General features: G+C 38.8%; 1 protein-coding gene across 4 annotated transcripts in view; it reads left to right on the forward strand.

The window, feature by feature from the left end:
• Positions 1-22,798, forward strand: part of Adamtsl1 (ADAMTS-like 1) — a 914,539-nt gene that overhangs the window by 108,238 nt on the left and 783,503 nt on the right. For 3 of the 4 annotated variants that reach the window (XM_006538374.2, XM_006538376.2, XM_006538375.2), the window contains exon 2: positions 8,310-8,435. The exons of the other annotated variant lie outside the window; for it this stretch is intronic. In XM_006538374.2, the coding sequence (XP_006538437.1) occupies positions 8,310-8,435 (126 nt within the window). The remainder of the gene's footprint in view (positions 1-8,309; positions 8,436-22,798) is intronic. 4 annotated transcript variants of the gene reach the window in all.

Raw genomic sequence — 22,798 nt, forward strand, 5'->3', positions numbered from 1 at the left:
TTTCAGTGATAAAATCAAGTAAGACTTATGATTCATATCTGTAAATTTGTACTGATATCTAATCCCTGTTGGAATATTACATGGGTAGAAATATAGTTGTTTTAAAGTCCTGGAAGGTTAGCTGTCTTTGCAGGAGTGGACATGATTAGAGTTAGATGAGGCAATTCTATTGGAAGATGCATAATTGATGCTTTGTAGGTTTATATGAAGGAGAAAGACCAGAAACACACGGTGCATGTTTCTTACCTTTCACAATAGAGTACTCATCCACCACTTGGGATTCTACCAGCAAGAATTAGCTGTGGTCCAATGACCTTGGGCCTCCAGAGTAGTAAGGTGAAATAAATGCCTTTTATTTATAACTTACCTAGTCTTTGGAATTGTGTTATTGACAACAGGAAGAAAAAAGTAAAACTAAAACAATACACCAGTGAAAAAGGAATTCACTGAGGGCTTACACTTCAAGCACTGAAAACCGAAATGATTTCAAAGCAAGCTGAATACATGTGAATGGCCCAGAAAACTGCAAAGTATTTTAACTGCGCTTCGAAGCTGAGTTGTTAATGCTGGAGGATCATGCTGGATCAGTGGGAACTGCCTGTAGAGGGATTAGATGGAGGCCAAGACAGGGGAGGCTGATGACAGCTTGAGTCTGAATCATTTAGTATGGCATCAGTTGCTGGACCAAAAAGTATCCAAACCATTTTCTCTGAGATCAGAGACCTTTCTTGGAGTGTATGTAGCTCATGGAAAATCACTCACTCTATGAAGTCTTCCCTTTCTATTCACATTTTGCAATGGAGAAAACCCAAATTTAGTGAACATCAAAAGATAACAGATAAAACTGATATGCAGTGTAGATACGGACAGTATGAGAATTGTAATGGGAACTGTGGTAACAATACACTGTGGAGCATATGTAATATTCACAGTGCTGAGATGCAGTCTTACAGCCACCACTTGTGGTAGCTCCTAATATCCTTAACATGTCAAAGGGGAAATTAAGATTGGAAGAAGAGCAGTAGTAGGACCCGGTACTCAGGTGTGCATCTATCTCCTTGTGTACTTCTCCTGGGAGAGTCTACACAAGGATGGTCAATGGCCTCAGTAAGGTTCTGGAAAAAGAAAATGGGGAGGTATGTGAAAGCAACTATCTACCTTCCTATCCTGATGAACTTTGAATTAAACTTTAGCTTCTAGATGTGCGAGGCTCCACACAAAAGTGCCACATATTTCTGTATATGCATGCAGTCATGCCCAGCTGGAAAATGGTTTCTTGCTTCTATCACTTGTATGTTTTGCATTACTCCTTCAGACCTTATGGTGGTCTAAGGACTTACTTTGCGTGCACCATAGTCTTTAGCCTCAGGATGGCTTAGTGCAGTGGGTGTGGTGGGTGTTCTTCTCACTTATGATCGGTGTTTTGGCCTTTCAGTGTGTCAGTAATTATCTCAATGCATCTGCTTTGATGGAGCAGAATATGACACAAGGGCTGACTGCCATGGAGATTCTTTCTCTTGTATTGTGGTTTTCTCATTCAAAGCCACTTATTGAAAATACCTAGGACTTGTCAAAAAGAAAGATCCCTAGAGCCTGCAACGTATCCATCAAGTTGGAACTATGCTAAGGATGGACCTGGGCCTCAGTCTCACAAATGCATAGTCAGGACCAAGGACTATTTCTATATGTAGCCTCCAACCTTCCTCTAGAACATCCATGTTCCTCCAAATGCACAGTTATTGGATGATTAGCTTTCTTTGGCTACTATGATAGATCTAGTCTTTCTTGCTTATCCTTTTATGCCAGCTAAACAGTATTTATGTCTTGATGTAGATCTATTTAATTCTTCCAGGATTTGAGAGTCAGGATTGTTCCTGATACAGAGTAAACATCAGAGAATCATAAAACATGTCCCAAAGAGCTGCTATTTCTTGTTGGTGCTTCATATTTCTAGTAGAGGTACACATGGTGTTAGTAATCTTTGATTTTAGGACTTAGGTTGCCAGAGTACCAGCTCATAGGTATTCTTACAGAACCTTAAGTAGATGAACAAATTTCATCCCAGTGTCTTGAGTATTCAAGTCATTGGAACTTGATTCTTTGTGTTGGGAGATACAGGGAACTCTTGTCATGGATTTTAGTATCACCCAACTTTCTACAAAGTAATGTTTTACATGGCAGGGTGTAATAGTAATGACTTGAGTGACTTCCTATACATGATACTCAGAAGCCTGGGGTCAAGAGTCCTGGAATATTTTCCCTAACACTCTTAAAGGAACATTGCATGGCTGTAGAGATTGATATATGTGGCTTTCTAAAATTCTTTTTCTGGACTTCTAATCTCTTCTCCAACCCTAGGTATAGAGTAAATAGTTATGAAATTGAATAAAAGTTGTGGGAATAATCTGTTTCAGAATAAAGGCATTTCCTGAGGTGATTATCCTGTGTTACATCAAAATGTAATGTGAACCCCATACCTAATGATTTTTGTCAGTAACTGAGTAGACCATTTAACCTCTAATTTGTGAACCACCAGAAGAATATTATCTGAGGATTTAAGAGATTCATATTTTGTGTTAAAATGATGTCTTCTACTTAACATAAACATGGTCGTATAATATGTATTCACAATGGATTTATTGTATATATTGTATCAGTATTCATAAACTGTGAAAGCTGTTTTGTAGTAGATATTTTTTACTCACATGAAATTATCTGTCAATAAGTTTGAGATGATAAAAATGCACATTTGCATACTAGAGGAGTGGTAGGTTTCTGCCGTGTACACTCCTCCACCCTGGAAGCTACTAATTATTTGCCATTGTAAATCTTCTCCTCATTCTGGCTCAGCAAAGACGTGGATTCAGAAAGAAATGTTTTTAACACCAAGGTACGGTGTAGAAAGTACTAATAGATCACAGTTTAGAAATAACATTCATGCCCAATACCTTGTTCCTGTTGCCCTTTTCCAAGTTCAATTCTCTACAAAGATTGAGTAAGATGATTATAGGGGAAACACTACTTCTTTTGAATATTAGGTATATGCTAACACGGCTTTCCATGTTCCAAAGTCCAACATGAGGCATAACCTGCTCTTGTAGACCCATTTCTAATACCTATTTAGCTTCAACATGATGATTTGTTTTATAATGTTGGAGAATCTAGTTTGGAAAAACTGTGTTCAAGTCTGACTGGATAGATATATTAATAAGTTTGGGCTCAATTTCCCACCAGTTGAAACTTCCTATCTGTGGCAGCTCTTACTAGTCTAAAAGACTTGGAATCCAAGCTAACAATATGATCCACATGCATTTTTTCCTGGAAATTGTATCTTAGACTTGAACATGCAATCATGATCAAATTTTCTCTTGAGTGTAATAGATCACATTATTTTTCCCTGTATGCAGCAGCTATGAATTGGCTACATATCAACTTAGGTAATTCTACCCAGCTTTTTAGATTCCTTCTTAGATTCTGTGGTCTACTTTCTCTACTTGCATCTATTAAAATTGTTTTGGTAAAGGAAAATTGTGGCATTTTCACAGGAAGGGAGAGGTCATCCCTCCCTGGTATTTGAAGCACTGCTGATATGCTAGATGCCACCCTCTCTCTCCCATCAATACACAAGCAATGGGGTAGTGGATGGTCTAACATGGTCATTTCTTTGTTGCCCTCAAACTTGTGTCTTAATGACAGGAATTAGCAAGCTAAGACCTGTGGGTTCTTTTGGTAAACTTCTTATAGTTGAGAATCAATTTTTCATTCTTAAAGGATTTAAAACTATCAAATTCCCCCAACTGCACACATAAAATGAATATGTAAAAGAGATGCTAAGCATATCACAAAGCTTACAATTTTTCATCTGTTTCTGGAATGGTTGATGTCTTCTACTTAACATAAACATGGTAGTATAATATGTATTCACAGTGGATTTATTGTATATATTGTACATTTTTTGCAATCTTTATATTTTAACTCAGTTAATCTTTACAGAGACTGTAATACATTGTGGTAGGCCATCTTTATGATTAGCACCAATAATTCTTTTCTGTGGCATTTACACCCATTTTAACCTCTTCCTTTTGGATGCAGGTTCCTCTGATTAATCATTAATTCCTTCTAATAAGATGGAACATGGTGGATAATATGCAGAATATGATTGTGCAATGCCATCAAGATTAGATTATTTGAGACTGGATTTCTTCTAGAGTGTGTCTTTGTTCTTCCACTGATCAATTGCTATGGAAGAATCTAGCTGCCATGTAGAGCTGTCCATGTAGAAGGGACCAAAACTTCCCATGTAATCTCAGATGTGAGTCAAGAATTAATTTCATTGCTCGTTTCCTTCATCTGAGCCTTTGGGTAAGACTACAGGCCACTCGTCAACTTGACCACAGTTACTTTCGAATGCTGGTACTAACAGCACCCAGCAAAGCTGTACAGTACTCAGATTCTCAACCCAGAGAACCCATGATGTTACTGTTTAAAGTCACGGTTCAGAAACATATTGTTAGGTATCAACTTAGATATAGACTTTGGTAAATAAAGGCAGGAGTATTGACAATAACAAAGGAAGCATTGAGTTGGATTTTGAACCCGAAAATAGTCAAAGACGAAAAGGAATTGAACTTCTAGGAGTGTTGTGCCTTACTTAATGTACTTGAAACCCAGTGGCCACAAACCTTTGAGCTTTGCAGAGAGTGTTAAATGCAGAAGACTGAGGAAACCATTACTGATCACTGGGAGGCTGCGGCTCAGTGTTTCAGTAGTAGCAGGAAGTCTAGCCACACTGTGGCGGGTGGTTATGGAGGAAGTGAAGAACATACCTAACACATGGGGAGGGTTGCAAGCTATGTGTTGAAGATGCCGGCTTGTTTCCTTGAGAATACTAACAGTAAAGGAGTGAGAGAAACTGGGGAAGAACTATTAAACAGAAGGCAACCAACACGTGATTGCTTTGAAAAGTCTTTGGTTCTTACATGGCAAAGATGATAAAGTTAAGAAACATTTTAAGCAAGCATAAACTATAGAACAGTCAAGAGCTTCAGCAAACTTAAGGCTTAATCTTTAAACCATGTCAGTAGGCATCCCAGGTAGCAAAGGACTTAGCTAGCAGAGTCTAAAGGATGTGACTTATGTAGATTAGTTCTAGTAGACTCAGAGAGATTGAGGTCTTGCAACAATGACACACACAGATGATGCAGTTGAACTTAAGGGACGGGGCATTGTATAGGATGAGATCTTTAGATCCTCACAGTTCTGTCAGGAATAAGTGTGGGAAAACTATAGCCAAGGCTTGCCTTATACTCTGGCAATCCTCCTGCCTCAGCCTCCTGAAGAGTGGAATACTAGGTATTACATTCTATGCCCTGCAATGCTACATTTTATTTAATTACAATACATATTTTTAAAAAAACAGAAAAATAATGTCAAGAAGGTGTGTCTAAACTTTAAGATCACCACACAATGTTGTTCATGCTCAAAATGTTACAACAAGATCTTGAATAACTTCATAAAGTTTTGGGGGAAGTTTATGGTTTTGTGTTTGGCTACTACCCTTCCATATTCTTTGGACATCTTTAAAATACAGTGAATGTCTTTGCAAAATTTATAGGATTTTTTAGCTGCTCCTAGGCACATAGCACCCATTTTTCTGTGGCCCCTTGATTTAAGCTATACTTGCTTAAAGCCCAATTAGCTTTCCACTATAACCTGGGACTTGCAGAGCAGCTCTGGCCCCAAGCACTGACTATGTAGGGAGAGTATATGGGGAAAAGTGAGTTTTAAATAATCAACCAGGTCCTATACTCAGGCTCTCCCTTCCCTGCCTTTAATGTTTATGCTAATGTCTCCAACATGAATGAAGTGTGGACTGCAAGATGTTAAGTGATCATTTGGCACAAAGGGAAGCTGTTGAGAGGTTCTGGGTTGTATGGAGAGGAGAGTCACATCAGTCACATTTTTGTTTATATTAAACACACATTTTAAGATATTTTACTTTAGTTTACATACACAGCAAAACTGAGTGAGAGTTAAGGATGTCCCATATAACCCTTGCCTCTTCACAGCAGTCCCTCTGAATACACCTTATAAAGGAGGAGAGTCACTAGGTTGCCTCTATGGGATCTCCATTGTCCTACAAGTAAGTGTGTATCAATATGCAGGGCACATGGAATCCCTTGGCTTAGGACTGTAATAACTTCTAAGTGATACCTTTATTTTCAATAATTTGGTAAAAAATCTTTTTTAGTCCTCTATTTTAAGTATTTCTCTTTTAGTACAAGATGCTACCATAAGACCAAGGTTTTGTAGACATCCCAGTGAAGAGGCACACAGCTCCACTTTCGTACCCTTTCTCATTATAAAAGAGGGGTGCTTGTGTATGTGTGTGTATGCACCCATGCACATAGTGGTACTCGTATCCGACAAGGGACATGTAACTTTTAATAAGAACAGGCTTTACCTGTGACACTATAGAAGTTTTAGAGATGTTAATTACCGGCTTGTTTCTTTTCCTGAGTTCCTAAGAATAGAGGAATTCCTGATATAGAGGGATGCTGTGAAATATGTATCTACCTTGATGGTAGGACTGATCGTCAGATTTCTTTGTGTTTTGATTGGCTACTTTTATGCAAGTGAATGGTTTGAAAATCAGGGTTATTATCAAGGAGAAAGGTGCTGATGTCCATCTTGCAGTGTGTACCTCAGAGGTGGAAGGCTTGGCTGTGTCTGACTATAGAATATCAGTACTATCTTTCTTTTGTTCTGACAAGTCTGAGTGAGCAAGCCTTGCTAATTCCAGTACCATTCAAATGTATCTGCACACAATTGATCTAGTATTACCTGATATCTTGTTAAAAAATACTCATGTTAGGGTCCCATTGCAGGTGCACTGGAGCAGGCCGTCTGGGGATGGGCCACGGAATCTGTGCTTTGAGAAACTTTTGTGAGCCTGTACTGCAGTCAGATTAAGTTGGTTACAGGTTTCTGAAATCTTAATATACAGTTTTGGCAAGAGTTACTTTGTTCACAGTGAATTTCTCTCTTCACACTTCATTTTTCTCTCTCGCTGAGTAGTGGGTTTTGAAACGTGGTTTGTAACAAATCACTTAAAAAGTGGCGACTCCTTAGCAACATAGATCCATGCTCACTTACAGCTGTACTCTCCCTTCTGGACCTTCCTAAGATTTTTGATTGCTTGGACATTGCTTTCTCTTTCCATTTGAAAACTGCATTAATGTTGCGAATCATAGCAGGTTTAGAATTTAAGGTTGTTATTGAAACAGAAGTGTCTGTTCTTAAATCTCATCTTTATAAGATAGGTGGTTGTTGTCACGGTTCCACATGGCAAGCCTAAGTTCTTTGTCCCGCTAGAAAACAATGGTTGGCAAGTTCTCAGAACTGCTGGTGGTAGATTAAAAAGTTAGTTATGTAACTTCTCAGAGGGTCCTGTTTGAAAGAAGATAGCTATCTCCTCATCTATCCGGGCCTTCTTATTGCCTGCTTAACCATGCCAGGCAATTATTAGGCCATTTGTGTACTATTTTAAGCTTACGGCAGACGTGGCGCCTCACGTCAAGACTGGAACATTCCTATCTTTCCTGTCTCTTAAAACAAGAAGATAATAAACACTCTGACAGACTGTAATCAGGAACTGGCTTGGTATTAATGAATAAGTCAGAGGTGGCCACCAGGGATATTTCTGAAGAATGTTCCCAGGAACGGCTAAAGCTCCCTCAGAGATGATAAAGGGCATTGGTAAAGGAAGGGACGATTAAAAGGAAGAAACCCACTTGTTCTACTTTTCCTCCTGCTTCCCTAAAACCTGGAGACTCTCTAACACTGCCTGTGAACTCATTGCCTCTTTAGAGAGTGAGACCTGTTACAGTATCCTTTCTATTATCGACAGGAAAGACAGTCTCAAAGAAGGTGGAGAGTATTTGAAGTCCAATTCCCCTTCTTCCCATTAGCTCCAAGGAAGTTACAGTTGTCAGTGCAGTTGCCATGGAAAGATACAGCACTTAGGGGCCTCAGAAAGTAAAAGAGACAGCAAGCTGGGTAATGCCGTTCTACAATCTCAGCTACTCCAGGAGGCCAAGACTAGACTATCTCAGTTCCAGGCCTGCCTGAGCTATAGCTATACATTTGAGGATGCTGACTTAGAGAACCTCGTGAGGAACAGCCTGAGAGTAAAAGTAAGAAGAGGCCTGGAGATGGAGCTGTGATAGCGAAGCCTCAGATGTAGCTCATATCTGAGGATGGGAGGTGCTAACAACCTATGTCTTCTGCTCCCTCCCCTTTCTCTTTAGAGCTGCTCTGCTCAGCAGAGGGATGTTCACTTGGCATTTCTGGCCTGCTGGCTGTCCTTCCCACACCCACCCACCACCACTGACCGAGGAAGCAGAGTGGAAAATCAAAATCCAACCCTCAAAGAAGTATGGTCCCTTTTCTTATCTCTTCCCGGTCCTACCATAGATACAAGAGTTATTTGCAGCAGAAGATGCATGGTTATGTAACCAAAGCCAAACACACATGGAACCTGATTTTTACGAGTATAAGTCAAGTTCAGGAGCAGCAAGCTTATCAGAATACTTATCAGAGTATCCATGCACTAAGAGGGGGCATGAAGCTGAGCTGTTTACAGAGTTAACCGGCTTAACACCACAAGGATATACAAGATAGTTGAGGCAGGAAATGCTGGGGAGCCCACCTACCTGTACAGTCACATGTTAACTGGGAATTTGAGATTCCTTTCTCAGGGCTCTTAGTCTTGTTAATAAAAGAATTTAAGAATAAACTCAGAAGAAAGCCCAAGGACAGTTTTACTAGAGTGAAAGCAAGTATTAAATTTGCTAGATGATTTAGACAATATGTAATGATGTGGAGACTTCAGGAGAAAATAGCTCGATAAAACTAAATTGCTAAAGAATTTCAGTCTATTAAACTGTCACAGGAAGAAAAATGAAATTACTTTCTTCTGGTGAAACATTTAATTATATGCGTTTTCTTTGTAAGTGTTTAAATGTTTCCCATCCTCTGAAGGTGATGCCAATCTCCCTTTTATCTATCTTTTTCTTAGTTATCATTTTATCTGGCTACATCTTAAGTTGGTCAAATACTTTCAAATAATGTTCAGCTTCATTTTCAAGTGTGGGAACACAAATAGCACTGTTGTTTGTTTGACGATAGTAAGTGTTCTTACTATTCAAGTATTCAAAAAAAGCAGCCTTATAAATTCATCACAAATGGATAATGTTGTTTTAATATTGTATAAAAAATACTTCATTATTATTGCCCCTATAGCTTGGGGTTAGTAGGTCTCTACATTTTTCTTTTAATCCTCAACATTGAGGACAAATATGAATTGCTTTGCAAAATCAGTAGTAGTCTTTCAGATTGAGTTGTCTGGAACCTTGAAATGAGCTAAAACAGGTTCAGACAGAAAAGTATAATTTTATTATTCCATTTTAGTAAAACACATATCTAGGCCTAAATAAATGATAAGTATCTGATTTAATTATATGTTAATTGGATTAGCTTGATTTAATCACCGAACAGTGTATACATAGATCTAAAGTTTTTTCAATTAAAAATAAATGGCTTTTTAAAGCTATAATGTTGCAAATGAAATTTTATGAATAGCACAATCCTCCTTTGTGAAGACCCTCTGATTGTTGAAAGTCTAAACAGGAATTCTTATTTATGGTGAAAAAATGGGGATGTTTCCAGGTTTCAAGATTAGATTCATGACTGAATGAGAGTATGGACAACCCCTCAGCTTGGTGTCCTAGTTTGGAACTATTGAACAACCATATTTCATATCCAGTCCTCAGTTATCTTTTTAAGCTCATCAGCCTCTCAAGTGGTATCTTATGATAAGCATCTACTGTTTGGTACTTTTGAGCCCATCCATTGCCTAAGTCCTTCTGAGGGCAGAGACCTCTTGTATAGGTGTACATCCTACATATAAGCCATTAAGTAGCCATTCAGTATGTTTTCAATGCTTACTTTCTTCTTCTGACTTCTATAACACTTTCCCCCAGCCTTCCTCTGCAGCTCTGTACCTTCACTTGTGGTATTTCCTCTCCCTTAGCTCCTTTCTCAAAGCAAAAGCTAGAACTTCAGGTGAGGGCTCACACTCTCCTCTCTGAGTCTTCTGGCCGTTCTGTACTCCTTCTCTTCTTTAAGTTGTTTTCTGTTCTCATGGTTTTCTATTTATTTTAAAAAGATTTATCTGTTTATTTTTATGGTTATGAGTGCTTTATTTGCAAGTATCTAAGTCCAACATGTATGTTTGGCTCTCACAAAAGTTAAAAGAGTGGACTAGATCCCTTAGAACCGGAATTAAGATTGTGAGCTATGATGTGGCCTGGAGTAACTGAACCTAGGTCCTCTAAAAGATCCACATGTGCTCTTCACTACTGAGTCAACCCTGCATTACTCATGACTTTTTCAAATATATTTTTATCTTTTCTACTTGTAAATAATCACAAAAACATTTTATTAACCTTTTTATTAATCATTCCATTTGTTTATATCACAAATGATATTCCCCTTCCCTGTTACCCCTCCAAAACCCCCTCCCATCCCATCTTCTCTCTCTCCCTCCCTTTTGCCTCTATGAGGATGGTCTTCCACCTACCTACTCACACATCACCACCTTTGATGCTGGGGCATCAAACCTCCAGAGGACCAAGGGCCTTCCCTCCTACTGATGTCAGACAAAGCCATCCTCTGCTACATATGTATCTAGAACCATGAATCCCTCCCTGTACAGTCCTTGGTTGGTGGTCTAGTATCTGGGATCTCTAACTCCTTGGCTTAACACTCTATTTCCCAGTCTTTTAATTAATATTCTAGAGAGAAACAGCTTCCATCCATCTATCATCTATCTTTCTCTTCCAGATCTTCTTATTGCTGAGCATTTCCCACATGTCCCCCCAGAAGCCATTATCTTCATACGGAGACTGAATGCTGTGATTCCTAAACAGTGCAGCTTCATCCCTCCTCTATTCCTATTAATATTCAGCTTCTGATTTTAAGTTGGTTGTTCTGTCCTTTTCTTGTAATTTAGGTGTGGGTGTCCTCCATGCTTCAGCCTCTTATCCCTTTCTCTTATTCCTTTCCTATTCCTTTCCATCCATTTTATCTGCTCCCTTACTTCAGTTTTCATGTAAACCATCCTTCAGACTATCTCAGATTTCTGCAAAACTCTGTTCCATGTTTTTCTCTAACTCCTGATAATATCCATTGGCTTTCCTTTGGAATCTCAAGTTGAGATCATATAAAAACAAGCTCATTCCTTTCTTTCCTTCTTCCTTTTTTTTCTTTTTTAAAAAAAATTTTTATTAGATATTTTCTTCATTTACAGTTCCAATGTTATACCAAAAGTCCCTCCCCCCACTCTGCTCCCCTACCCACTCACTCCCACTTCTTGGCCCTGGTGTTCCCCTATACTAGGGCATATAAAGTTTGCAATATCAAGAGGCCTCTCTTCCCAATGATGGCCGACTAGGCCATCTTCTGCTACATATGCAGCTAGAGACATGAGCTCTGGTTAGTTCATATTATTGTTCCACCTATAGGGTTGCAGACCCCTATAGCTCCTTGGGTACTTTATCTAGCTCCTCCATTGGGGGCCCTGTGTTCCATCCAATAGGTGACTGTGAGCATCTACTTCTGTATTTGCCAGGCACTACATAGCCTCACAAGAGACAGCTATATCAGGGTCCTTTCAGCAAAATCTTGCTGGCATATGCTATAATGTCTGCGATTGGTGACTGATTATGGGATGGATCTGGATGGTCCATCCTTTCATCTCAGCACCAAACTTTGACTCTGTAAATCCTTCCACGGGTATTTTGTTACCTCTTCTAAGGAGGAATGAAGTATCTTCGTTCTTGGTTTTCTTGTCTTTTGCAAATTGTATCTTGGGTATTCTAAGTTTCTGGGCTAATATTCACTTATCAGTGAGTGCATATCAAGTGAGTTATTTTGTGATTGGGTTACCTCACTCAGGATGATATCCTCCAGATACATCCATTTGCCTACGAATTTCATAAATTCATTGTTTTATTTATAGCTGAGTAGTACTCCATCGTGTAAATGTGGAAGATCCAACAATACCTCTCTTGTGCATATACCCAGAAGATGTTCCAACTGGTAATAAGGACACATGCTCCACTATACTCATAGCAGCCTTATTTATAATAGCCAGAAGCTGGAAGAACACAGATGTCCCTCAACAGAGGAATGGATACAGAAAATGTGGTACATCTTTTCTTCTTTCAAACCATGTTTTCTTTTCAGTTCCTTACGTTTGAAGATAGCATGAAAATAAAACAAAATTTAGCATTCTTATGGTGACTTAGCCACTAAACAGTAGTCCATCTTTGAGAGTGTTGCTTTTATTCTTTATACAAATCTTCAAATTCCAGTGGCTCTTTTCCTGTCATTCTTGCATACACTAAATTTGTCCTTATGTCACAGCTCAGATTTGAATCACTGAGGTCCAGATGCTATAAATGGCTTCCCCCATTTGTGACTTTCTTTTCTCTGCTCTAAATGCTTGTCTTTTCTCATATCCCAACAAAAAACTTCTGAACTCTTTGTCTAATGGTAAAAATACTTTAACCATAGTCAAATGTAATAATACATATCTATCTGAAATATTGGTACTTAGGAGTCTGAGGCAAGAGGATCTTCAATTTAAGACAATTCTGAGTTACATAGAAGCATGCTACCTAAAACATGAAATATAACCAAAGACAAAAAAAAAAAAAAAACCAAGTTCTTGTATTTGCTTGTTGTCTTCTGTGAAATCTAGCCTACATCCTATATTTTAATCATTTCCTTTTTAATGACTGAAGTTTGATCCTATGTCCTATTTAGTTAACTATAACTGTGGATAACTCTTCCAACATGAAATCATACTAGTCAAAATTAGTAATTGTTGTTTTAATAGTTAAAATTATTTAACTTCTCCTTAAACAGTATATATTGTGTTAAATTATGTCCTTAATAAGAGATTGTAAATTGAGAGTTTGAAATAAAGGCAACATTCTCACGTCCAAGGGTCTCAGCACAGACAGAGAATGGCAAGCAAAACAGGTGAGAAACTTCAGCACATTTAGGCTGCATTCTTCTTAGACATGCATGGTGGTAGTGGTGGTGGTGATAGTTGCTTGTTGATTTAAGGAACAAATTAACTCTTTTAATTATTGATTTTTAAAAAAAATATGACAGTTTGCTTGCATGGATCATGGAGCTCAAGAGGGCAGGAAGGCATCAGATTTCTAGGAACTGGAGTTAGAGTTGGTTGTAAGCTGAAATATAGGTGTTGAGCATCAAACCTGGCCCCAGGAAGAGCAGTCAATGCTTTCAACAACTGAGCCATCTCTCCAGCCCACCAATGATTCATTTTTCCTTGTTCTGCACATGCCAAGAGCTGTACTAGAGAAAGGATTAAAACAAACATAATTTGTCATTGCTTTCTCTCAATGTGTGCTTTACCCTCCAGGAATAACTATACCATTATTACAATAAAATGAATGGTTTGTCATGAGGAGTTGAATAAACATGGGACCTATGTTGGAGGCCAGTGAGCCTTTCATGAATACAAATGACTACACTGAAATATGAAGAGTCAACTAGATAAAGAATGGCAGAAGGAAGAAGCCTTTTCCATGGGCCAAATGTTACCAATTCGATGAATTGCAAAAATGGGTCTGGGCAACAATAAATAGAAGGAAGTCTAATTCTAAGAAGAGACACAGAAAGAGGCTGGAAGGGCCTTCCTGTGTCTAGAGAAGGCTTCATTTCCTTAAAAGCCTCATATCTCAGTGTGCTGCTCACACTGTCCCACTGTCCCTGTAATAATATGCATTTCAGAACATGAACATCACTGGGTGTATGAAGATGACTCAGTTGTAGTGTTCAATATAACAACATGGGCACCTGAGTTGAAATTCCCTTTACCCATGTTAAAATCTGTGTGTCATTAAGTTCCAGTACTGAGAGACTAAGCTAGGGAGAAACTGGGGCTCATTGGCCAGCCAATCTAGCAAACTAGTGAATTCCAGAATCCATGAAAGATACTGTCTCAAAATATAGTGTTAAGAGCAATAGTAGATGGCACTGATGTTCACACACACACACACACACACACACACACACACACACACACACACAGGCACTCGTACATGCACACATGAAAACTCACTGTGATGTAAAAAGAATATGAGCATCCCTCTCCTGAATCTGCTCTTGAATGGCCTGGAAACGTACTTATTTAAAAATAAACATACAAAGAGCCCAAGGAATTCTAGGTCTAACAGCACATTTTTATTTTTAGCATTAGTGGTTGTGGAGCAATGTCAATTCTTACGATAGTGTGTTTGACTTGGCTTTAGCCAACAGCTTGTTATTTAATCATCATTTAGATAATTGCCACAAACAGTATAGTGCCTTTTAGCACTAATTAGATCACTGGGATGTATTAGGGAAATTAAAAAAAAATAGTTTTAGGGGATATTAAATGTCTTGTTTTGTTAGGGCCTAGAGCCATACAGGACTCCTCTAGCTAATTGTATGTGAGGATCCCCCCAATTTAGTGTAAAAGTCATGGTTGAGAGTACATTGTGAAGATGAGTACAGATTTGCTTAAGATTTTAACTTACTATTCCTTCTTTCTTCCCCCCATTTGCTTTCAGAGTTCCCTGATGGAAATAATAGTGTCCTCCACTTTCTGCTTCCCTATCGAGAAAGAGAGAGCTCCTCATGGCTTTGCATCCTCTTTTTGGTTCTCTAGTGAGACACCTACCAACGACTGTGCATCAGTACTGGACTCATGTCTATTAATTTGGGCATGAGCAACCTCAAATGTCACCTCTTTTAGCCCAGACCCCTTAAGTCTTCCTAGGTGGTTGGCTTGTTGAATCTCTAGCAATACTAATTTAGTATGTGCTCAAGATTTCTAACCTTTTAGAAGTGTTTGCATTCTAATTAATGAAGGTGGCAACACACCAATCTATGTTCACAAATCTTCATACCTCGGTTGAGTTAGGAAAAGCTTATTTCTGCGCAACAGGGCAGAATATGAGGTTGGTTCTCGATGCCTCATTAATTGGATCCTTTCTAGAGGTCCTATGTCCTTTTGGGATCTTCATTGTCTATTTAGATGATAAAATGTCATATAATCCTTAGACACCTGTTTGTAGCTCATGGCTAATTTGGCTAAAACTGCTTAGTCCTTTAAGGTAAAGTCACAGAGCTCTACTTCAGGGCAATCACAGGAACTACCACGTGGTAGGACTTTCTGCTTGTTCATGCAAATCACCTCCTTTGTAAAATACACCTCTTTCTGTGGAATGTCAAATGAGTATAAGACAGTTGTGAAAATGTTGCAAAGCTATGTAGAATTAGCGAAACAAGAGTTATCACTTAGACATTTCTTTTTAGAGATTTACATTTTTGATTTGAATAAAATTTAGGGGAGTCCCTCTAACTGATTCCAAGCTATCAGAACTAGAATGATTTCTTGGTCTAGCTGTCTCTCTCTCTGTTTCTGTCTCTGCCTCTGTCTCTGTCTGTCTCTGTCTCTGTCTCAGTCTTTCACATGAGCACATGCTCACACGCGTACACACACACACACACACACACACACACACACACACACTCACTCACACACACACACCTAAAAGTCCATGTATTGAATGAGAACTCAGAATTATAACTGCTGGTGAAATTATTCTTTGTAAGAGAAATACATCATCTTCAAATAGAACATGCAGAAATAGCATCTAAAGATTTAGTAAAGAAAGAAAACAAATGGCACACAATTAAAATAGACATATTCTCCAGGAATTTAGTCCTTAGGCATCACAATATGACTTCACTTTTGGTTTTGTCTAGCCTACCTTATATACCACGAATCTGAAGTATTTTTGGATGATGCAGTTTTTTATTTTCATTTTTTAATTTTATGATACAAAATGGCCAAAGATCACTGGGAGTCATATGATTTAAGCCTTGCTACGAGATGCAGTATCCATGGATACCATTGATATGTCCTAACTCAGCCTCTCACTGTGGCCATTATGACCATCATTTTATATGTCTGTCTATTACTGACAGTGTTAACCATACTCATCACCAGGTATACCACCTACTTATGCTATAGGTCCAAGGGAAAATCCTGGTTTCTTCACACGAATATGACTATTAATCAAAGCAGTGGATTGGGGATGTTTCAAAGTGGCAGATTTGGCTAGTACCCATTTCTGGGCCTCTGGGGATCACAGAGTAGTCACTTATCCATACATTCCAAAGCCAAACCAGAACCATTCCTGCCAGCATTTCAATTAATTAGGAAATCAAGAAGCCCCAATCTCTCAGAAAGATCAGTTTGCAAAAGCTTTTTTTTTTCATTCTAAATCAATGTCTGATTTTGGAAGCACTACAGACATTGGCAATCATAAGTTTTCAACCTAATAGCAATTTGATATTAAAACTTCTGTAGTTAGTATTATGCATGCAAGATTACCAAGTGGGACTACAGACACGACAGAAAATAGAGAAGTCAGCTATATGAAGTAGTATGGCTGGGGGAAAAATCATGTTCAGCAAGCCTGACTTGGGTTGCAGCCCAGTTCCACTAGCTTTCCTCTCCATCTGACTTGGAACGACATACCACCAAGCTTTCATGTGGCACGTTGGAGAGGTTGGGTCGATAATAAACACATCAGCAAGGTGCAGAGCATGTGTTAGTTTCACTTCTCTCTAACAAGGAATCCTGACAGAGAAGACATTACATAACATTCACCGATTTCTGATGGTGAGCCCACAGTTGCAAACATATGATTTCAAAAAAAGAGAGAACTGCCTGCTATAAGATTGCTATTTCTTTGGATACAGAAAATGTGGTACATGTACACTATGGAGTACTACTCAGCTATTAAAAACAATAAATTTATGGATGGACCTGGAGAATATCATCCTGAGTGAGGTAACCCAATAACAAAAGCACTCACATGATATGCACTCACTGATAAGTGGCTATTAGCCCAGAAACTTAGAATATCTAACATATAATTTGCAAAACACATGAAACTAAAGAAGAAGGAAGACCAAAGTGTGGATACTTCATTCCTCCATAGAATGTGGAATAAAATACCCATGGAGGGAGTTACAAAGACAAAGTTTGGAGCTGAGACAGTAGGAAGGACCATCCAGAGACTGCTCCACCCGGGGATCCATCCCATAATCAGCCACCAAACCCAGACACTAGTGCATATATGAGCAAGATTTTGCTGACAGGACCCTGATATAGCTGTCTCTTGTGAGGCTATGCCAGTTCCTGGCAAATACAGAAGTGGATGCTCACAGTCATCTATTGGATGGAACACAGGGCCTCCAATGGAGGAGCTAGAGAAATTACCCAAGGAGCTGAAGGGGTCTGCAACCCTATAGGAGGAACAACAATATGAACTAACCAATACCCTCAGAGCTTGTGTCTCTAGCTGCATATGTAGCAGAAGATGGCCTAGTCAGCCATCATTGGGAGGAGAGGCCCTTGGTCTTGCGAAGATTATATGTCCTAGTAAAGGGGAATGCCAGGGCCAGGAAGCTGGAGTGGATGGGTTGGGGAACAGGGCAGGGGAAGGGTATTGAAATGTAAATGAAGAAAATATCTAATAATCATAATAAATAGATTAGCAAAAAATGATAGCTATTTCTTTTTATAGGCATAATAAAGTACTAACTCCAAATCTAGTTTTGATGTTTATGTAACAAGTATGGCAGTCTAGGATTGTGTGGATAGTAGTATTCAAAGCAAAATCTCTGACCCTATCTTAGAATTTTATAAGGGGAAATCATGCAAAATAGTCCATTATTTTAGGAACAAACTGTTGCAGTGGAATGATTTGCTGTGCTGTTAAGAGGAGTCTGACTAATGTTTGGTACATTTATTTTATGCTATTAAGTGACTAATATATGAGCACATTGTTATTTTGTTTGGAAAATGCCATCTTGTTCAATACCACATGACAGGTGAAGGACATTTTTTTAATACTTTTGGATGATAATATCTTCCTATATAATATGAAAATAATTCACTTCTCTAAGACCTATAGTAATCTGATCCTTTCAGTATGGAAGAATAAGAGGAAGGATTTCAGCCCCTAAGGGCATGGGAACTCTATAGGAAAACCAACAGAATCAGCTAACTTGGACCCTTGGGGAATCTCAGAGACTGAACCACCAACCAAAAAACATACAGAGGCTGGACCTAGACCTCCCCACACAAATGAAACAGATGTGCAGCTTTGTCTTCATGTGGGTCCCAAACAATTGGTCCCAAAAGCTATTCCCTGTATGAGAGATATGTTCTTATAGTTGGGCTGCCTTGTCTGGCCTCAGTGGGAGAGGAAGTGCCTAGCCTCTCAGAGACTTGGAGTGCCAGGGTGAGGGATACCAAGAGGGGTTCCTCACCTTATCAGAGGAGGAAAGGGGGGTTTGGGGGCAGGATTGTAGGAGGGGTTGTCCAGGAAGGGGACAGTGAGCAGGATGTAAGGTGAATACAAAATAAATAAATAAATTACTAATGATAGTTAAAAAGAAAACCCAGGTCTGCATTCAGTCCCTCTGCCCTTGACACAGAGAGTTTAGCATATGTCCTCTTAAGGACTAACATTCTATATATTTCTATTCATGTTTGTCTGCATGCCGATGTTTCTTATTTATCCTGGCTTTCCAAGGACAATCCTGTTATGTGCCTAAATCTTGGAATTTTTTCTGATTTATTTATTTATTTATAAACAATTGTCACTAATGTTCTTTAAAGAATAAATTATATTGGCTTGTACATGATCTTGCTCAGAGGTGTGAGCTGCCAATGCAGTGAGCTCAGTCCTGTAACTAACGAGTGAAGCTGAAGAATAAAATGTGATTACTTGCTTCCGTTTTCCCAGCCTTTCCTGATCTTTTGTAAATGCCATTCTTCCAGGGTTTGAAAGAATGGGCAGTGCTAAAGGCCGTAGTGCTAAACACTGTGTGCTAAAGCTGTGTGCATACGTAGAGGAAGTGCTTGACTCAGCTGTCGCTCCCGGACACGTGATTTTTCCAGTTAGCTGACCTGTGACTGTGATCCAAGTATTCAAGATGTACAAACCAGCAGGCTCCACATTTTCTGGGCATATGTAAACTAAATATCAGGTACAGATAAGATAGGGTGTGGGGAATTCTGAGACAGTATATGTCAATCTTACTCCAAATGGTGTAAAGTTCTAGTGTGCTGATTTTGTTATTTCCTGAAGATAGAAACTACAGCTGAGCACTTGTCGGATTCCCTTACAGTTATTTCAGAGAAAGCAGAGAAAACCTCCTTGAGCCTGAATGGTCCATGGTCACAGACATTGTTTATGTTTCTTTTAATTTACAGACATAAACACAAACACGCACAGAGAGAAAGACAGACAGAGATAGGGGTCAGAGAGAGACAGAAAGAGGGAGAGGGAGGAAGGGAGGAAAGGGGTGAGAGAGAGAGAGAGAGAGAGAGAGAGAGAGAGAGAGAGAGAGAGAGAGAATGTCAGTCATGCTCATACTTTTGTTTTGTTTTGTTTTTTGGTTTTTCTAGACAGGGTTTCTCTGTATAGCCCTGGCTGTCTTGGAACTCACTTTGTAGACCAGGCTGGCCTCGAACTCAGAGATCCACCTGCCTCTGCCTCCCTAGTGCTGGGATTAAAGGCGTGCGCCACCACGCCCGGCTAGTCATGCTCATACTTAAGACTCATTTTAAAACTTGCAAATCTTGTTCTGATGTCATGGGAGTATCTATTTAGACAATGCAAAAGTCTTAGTTTCACCTACCTTAGTCTTTGTTTTTAACACTTAAAATATTTTAAATAAGCCTGCCACATACCAATGAGCTTTAAAAGCTTCTCTCTCTTCTTCTTCCTCCTTCTTTCTTTCTTCTTTCTTTCTTTCTTTCTTTCTTTCTTTCTTTCTTTCTTTCTTTCTTTCTTTCTTTCTTTCTTTCTTCTTTTTTTTTTTAGATGTAGTCTCACTTTATGGCCCAGTCTACCATGAACTTGCTTTCATTCTCTGCCTTAGCCTCCCAAGTACTAGGATTGTCGGTGAGCTACTACTCATGACTTGAAAGCAATTTTTATGGACTCTTTCACTTCTCTAGTGACTGAAAATTAGGGGGAGACATACAAAATATTTATTGATATTTGCTGTCTACTGAGTGGATTGCAATGGTACCAGAAACCATATGCACATACAAATGTGATGATGGAACATCAGAAATGAGTTGAGAAGTGAGCAGTTATTTCAGAATCCAGGAGGGGTTCGAGATGATGTCATACAAGCAGCTATAGAAAGCACTTGGAGGTTACTCTGTGGGGCCTGCCTTCTTATTCATTCGTTCATTTCATTACTTCTTGTGCAAAACATGAAGCTAGAACTAATAATGTGTTAATTCTGTTAGCAGTAGAAATTTATAAATATTCACTGGCTCTGTTTTAGATGTCGTTAGCTGATTCAAGTAGGAAAAAAAAAATCAGTTGGTTATTTATCCACTCTGGGGATAAAGGGAAAAGTGAAAATTAATTTAGTTGAAGTTGAAATAATCAACAGAATTGTAAATGTGGTAGTTGTAGATTTGTTGAAAATTCAAACTCATGGGTGGGATTGTTTGCTTTGGCTATAGTAGAGTTACACTAGTTGGTAGACGGCAGAATCATTCAAAATCAGTTGAGGCTTTGGGAGATGCCAGCAGTGTAGCCACATCCTGCCCTTGCAGAACGCCTGAGATAATTTGCTAGTCCCCAGCATTCTGAGTGGCTTAAAACTATCTATAACCCTAGATCAAGGAGGCTACAATGCCTCTGGCCCTGTTAACTCATGTGAATGTACAATCCACCTACCTACTCCAGCATCCACACACACTTATAATTTAAATTAATAAAAATAAAATAAACCTTTAGAAATTTAGAAAATCCATCTTACCTAAGAAATTTGTGGTACAAACTTAACTTGAATTGGGTAGGGTGGGTGTAGAACACATCATTATATCTAGGGAAGCTGAGGGTCTACCAAGAATAACATTTTACCACTGATATAATGGCCAAAGAAGATAGCAGCTTTTGCTCTCTGTCTTCCACACAGTACATCTCACAAGATATAAGTCAGACCATGAAAACCACTCCTCTAATTTTCATTTTTTAAAAATTGAGTTCAAGGTCAAATTTTTTATATAATTTTCTCCATACACACCATTTCATTAACTCTTAGAATTTTCAAACTGTATAAAGATTTGCTACATATAGATTTCCAATAATCTATAGCAAAAAAAATGTCCCAATAACATTGAAAACTCCAGCATGCAAACACATGCTTTTGCTTTTTATTTGGGCATGTTGAAGCTTTGGAAGGCGTTTTCTAGTGTCCTATAATCACATTGAGTTCTCTGTAACTGTATGCTCTAAGTTTTGATAAGATTTTGTTCAGAATCAGTTCAATGGTGACATTGTTGAATTTAACCAATGTATGAAAAGCCAAAACTTTTAATTTTGAAGGTTTTGGTGAATTGCACTTACTGGGGAAATGAAAAGGTTATAAACAGTGAGGGGTTGAGATTCTTTCTCCATTGCATGGGAGGTAGCAGGTAAATGAATTCAGGGTGCTTAACTGATGAGCAAATTGCAAAGCAAAGAAATAAGTATAGTTTGGATTTTTAAAAAGTCTTATGTAGCTTGATTTAAAGTTTGTTTGGCTATTTATAAAATACAATTCTAATGCTGGTTGAAACGGAAAAACAAGTCAGTGAATTTCTATCTGAAGGAAACTAGGTCTTGTTGGTTAGCTGTTCAGTAGATGGATGAGGCATTTTAGGAATCATTTCACTAAATTCTTATCTGCACTCTTGTAGATGGGTGAAAATGATGTTTTCTTGAGGAAGATGGGAGGGATTTTAGACAGAGCATCTTGTTGGAAACCGCTGTGAGAAGAAAGGCTCGGAGAGTAGGTGTGCTTGTTAGCAAATTCCCCTCAAGTGGCTTTTCATAGCACAGTTCTTGTTGCACTTGCCATAAAATGGTCCAGTCTTCTTCTGTATACACTGTATCTCCATTAGAGCTACCAGGGCTGCTCTAATAACCAGAGTGGGCTGATTCTCAGAGATTCCATTTCACCTATGTTTCTTTATGGACACAAGTTTCAATGTCAGTTATAATTTGTGAAGCTTAAGAGTCACGAAAGCAGGGAGTTATATTTTACCTATCTGTCTATGGGATGCCAGCAAGATGGCCTCTAAATGTCTTGTGCCTCGCTGAAGCAATATCCTCCCCAATTCATACTCATTAGTAAATCTTAAACATTACAAATTTGCCAGTTAGGAGAATATCTATAGAACAACCCTTGTAAATGTTTCTGTGACAGGGAGTGACTAAATTTAGCCTCGTAGTTGGGTAATTCAATGAGGATTCCCTTCGAGAGTCAATTCTAAGGAAACAAGCCATCTGTACTAGAATGCCTGAGAAATAAAATTACGGTGATCCAGACCATTCTTCGCTAAATGTGCCACTCACCACAGTCACCTGGCACATGCGCATACACCCCTCTTAAACAATAGCGTGTGAATCTCTGTGATGTGTTTCTGTGTATGTGTCTCCGCGTTTCTAAGGAAATTGTCTGAGTTGCGAAACATCATGCCAAATTCTTCCCAATGACTGGAAGCTACTGTCATTTCATTAGATGGGGAAAGTTAACCCAAGAAAATAACTGGACCTCTTAG

The sequence above is a fragment of the Mus musculus genome, chromosome 4 (genome assembly GCF_000001635.26).
Source record: "Mus musculus strain C57BL/6J chromosome 4, GRCm38.p6 C57BL/6J".
In the NCBI taxonomy this organism is placed as follows: domain Eukaryota; kingdom Metazoa; phylum Chordata; class Mammalia; order Rodentia; family Muridae; genus Mus; species Mus musculus.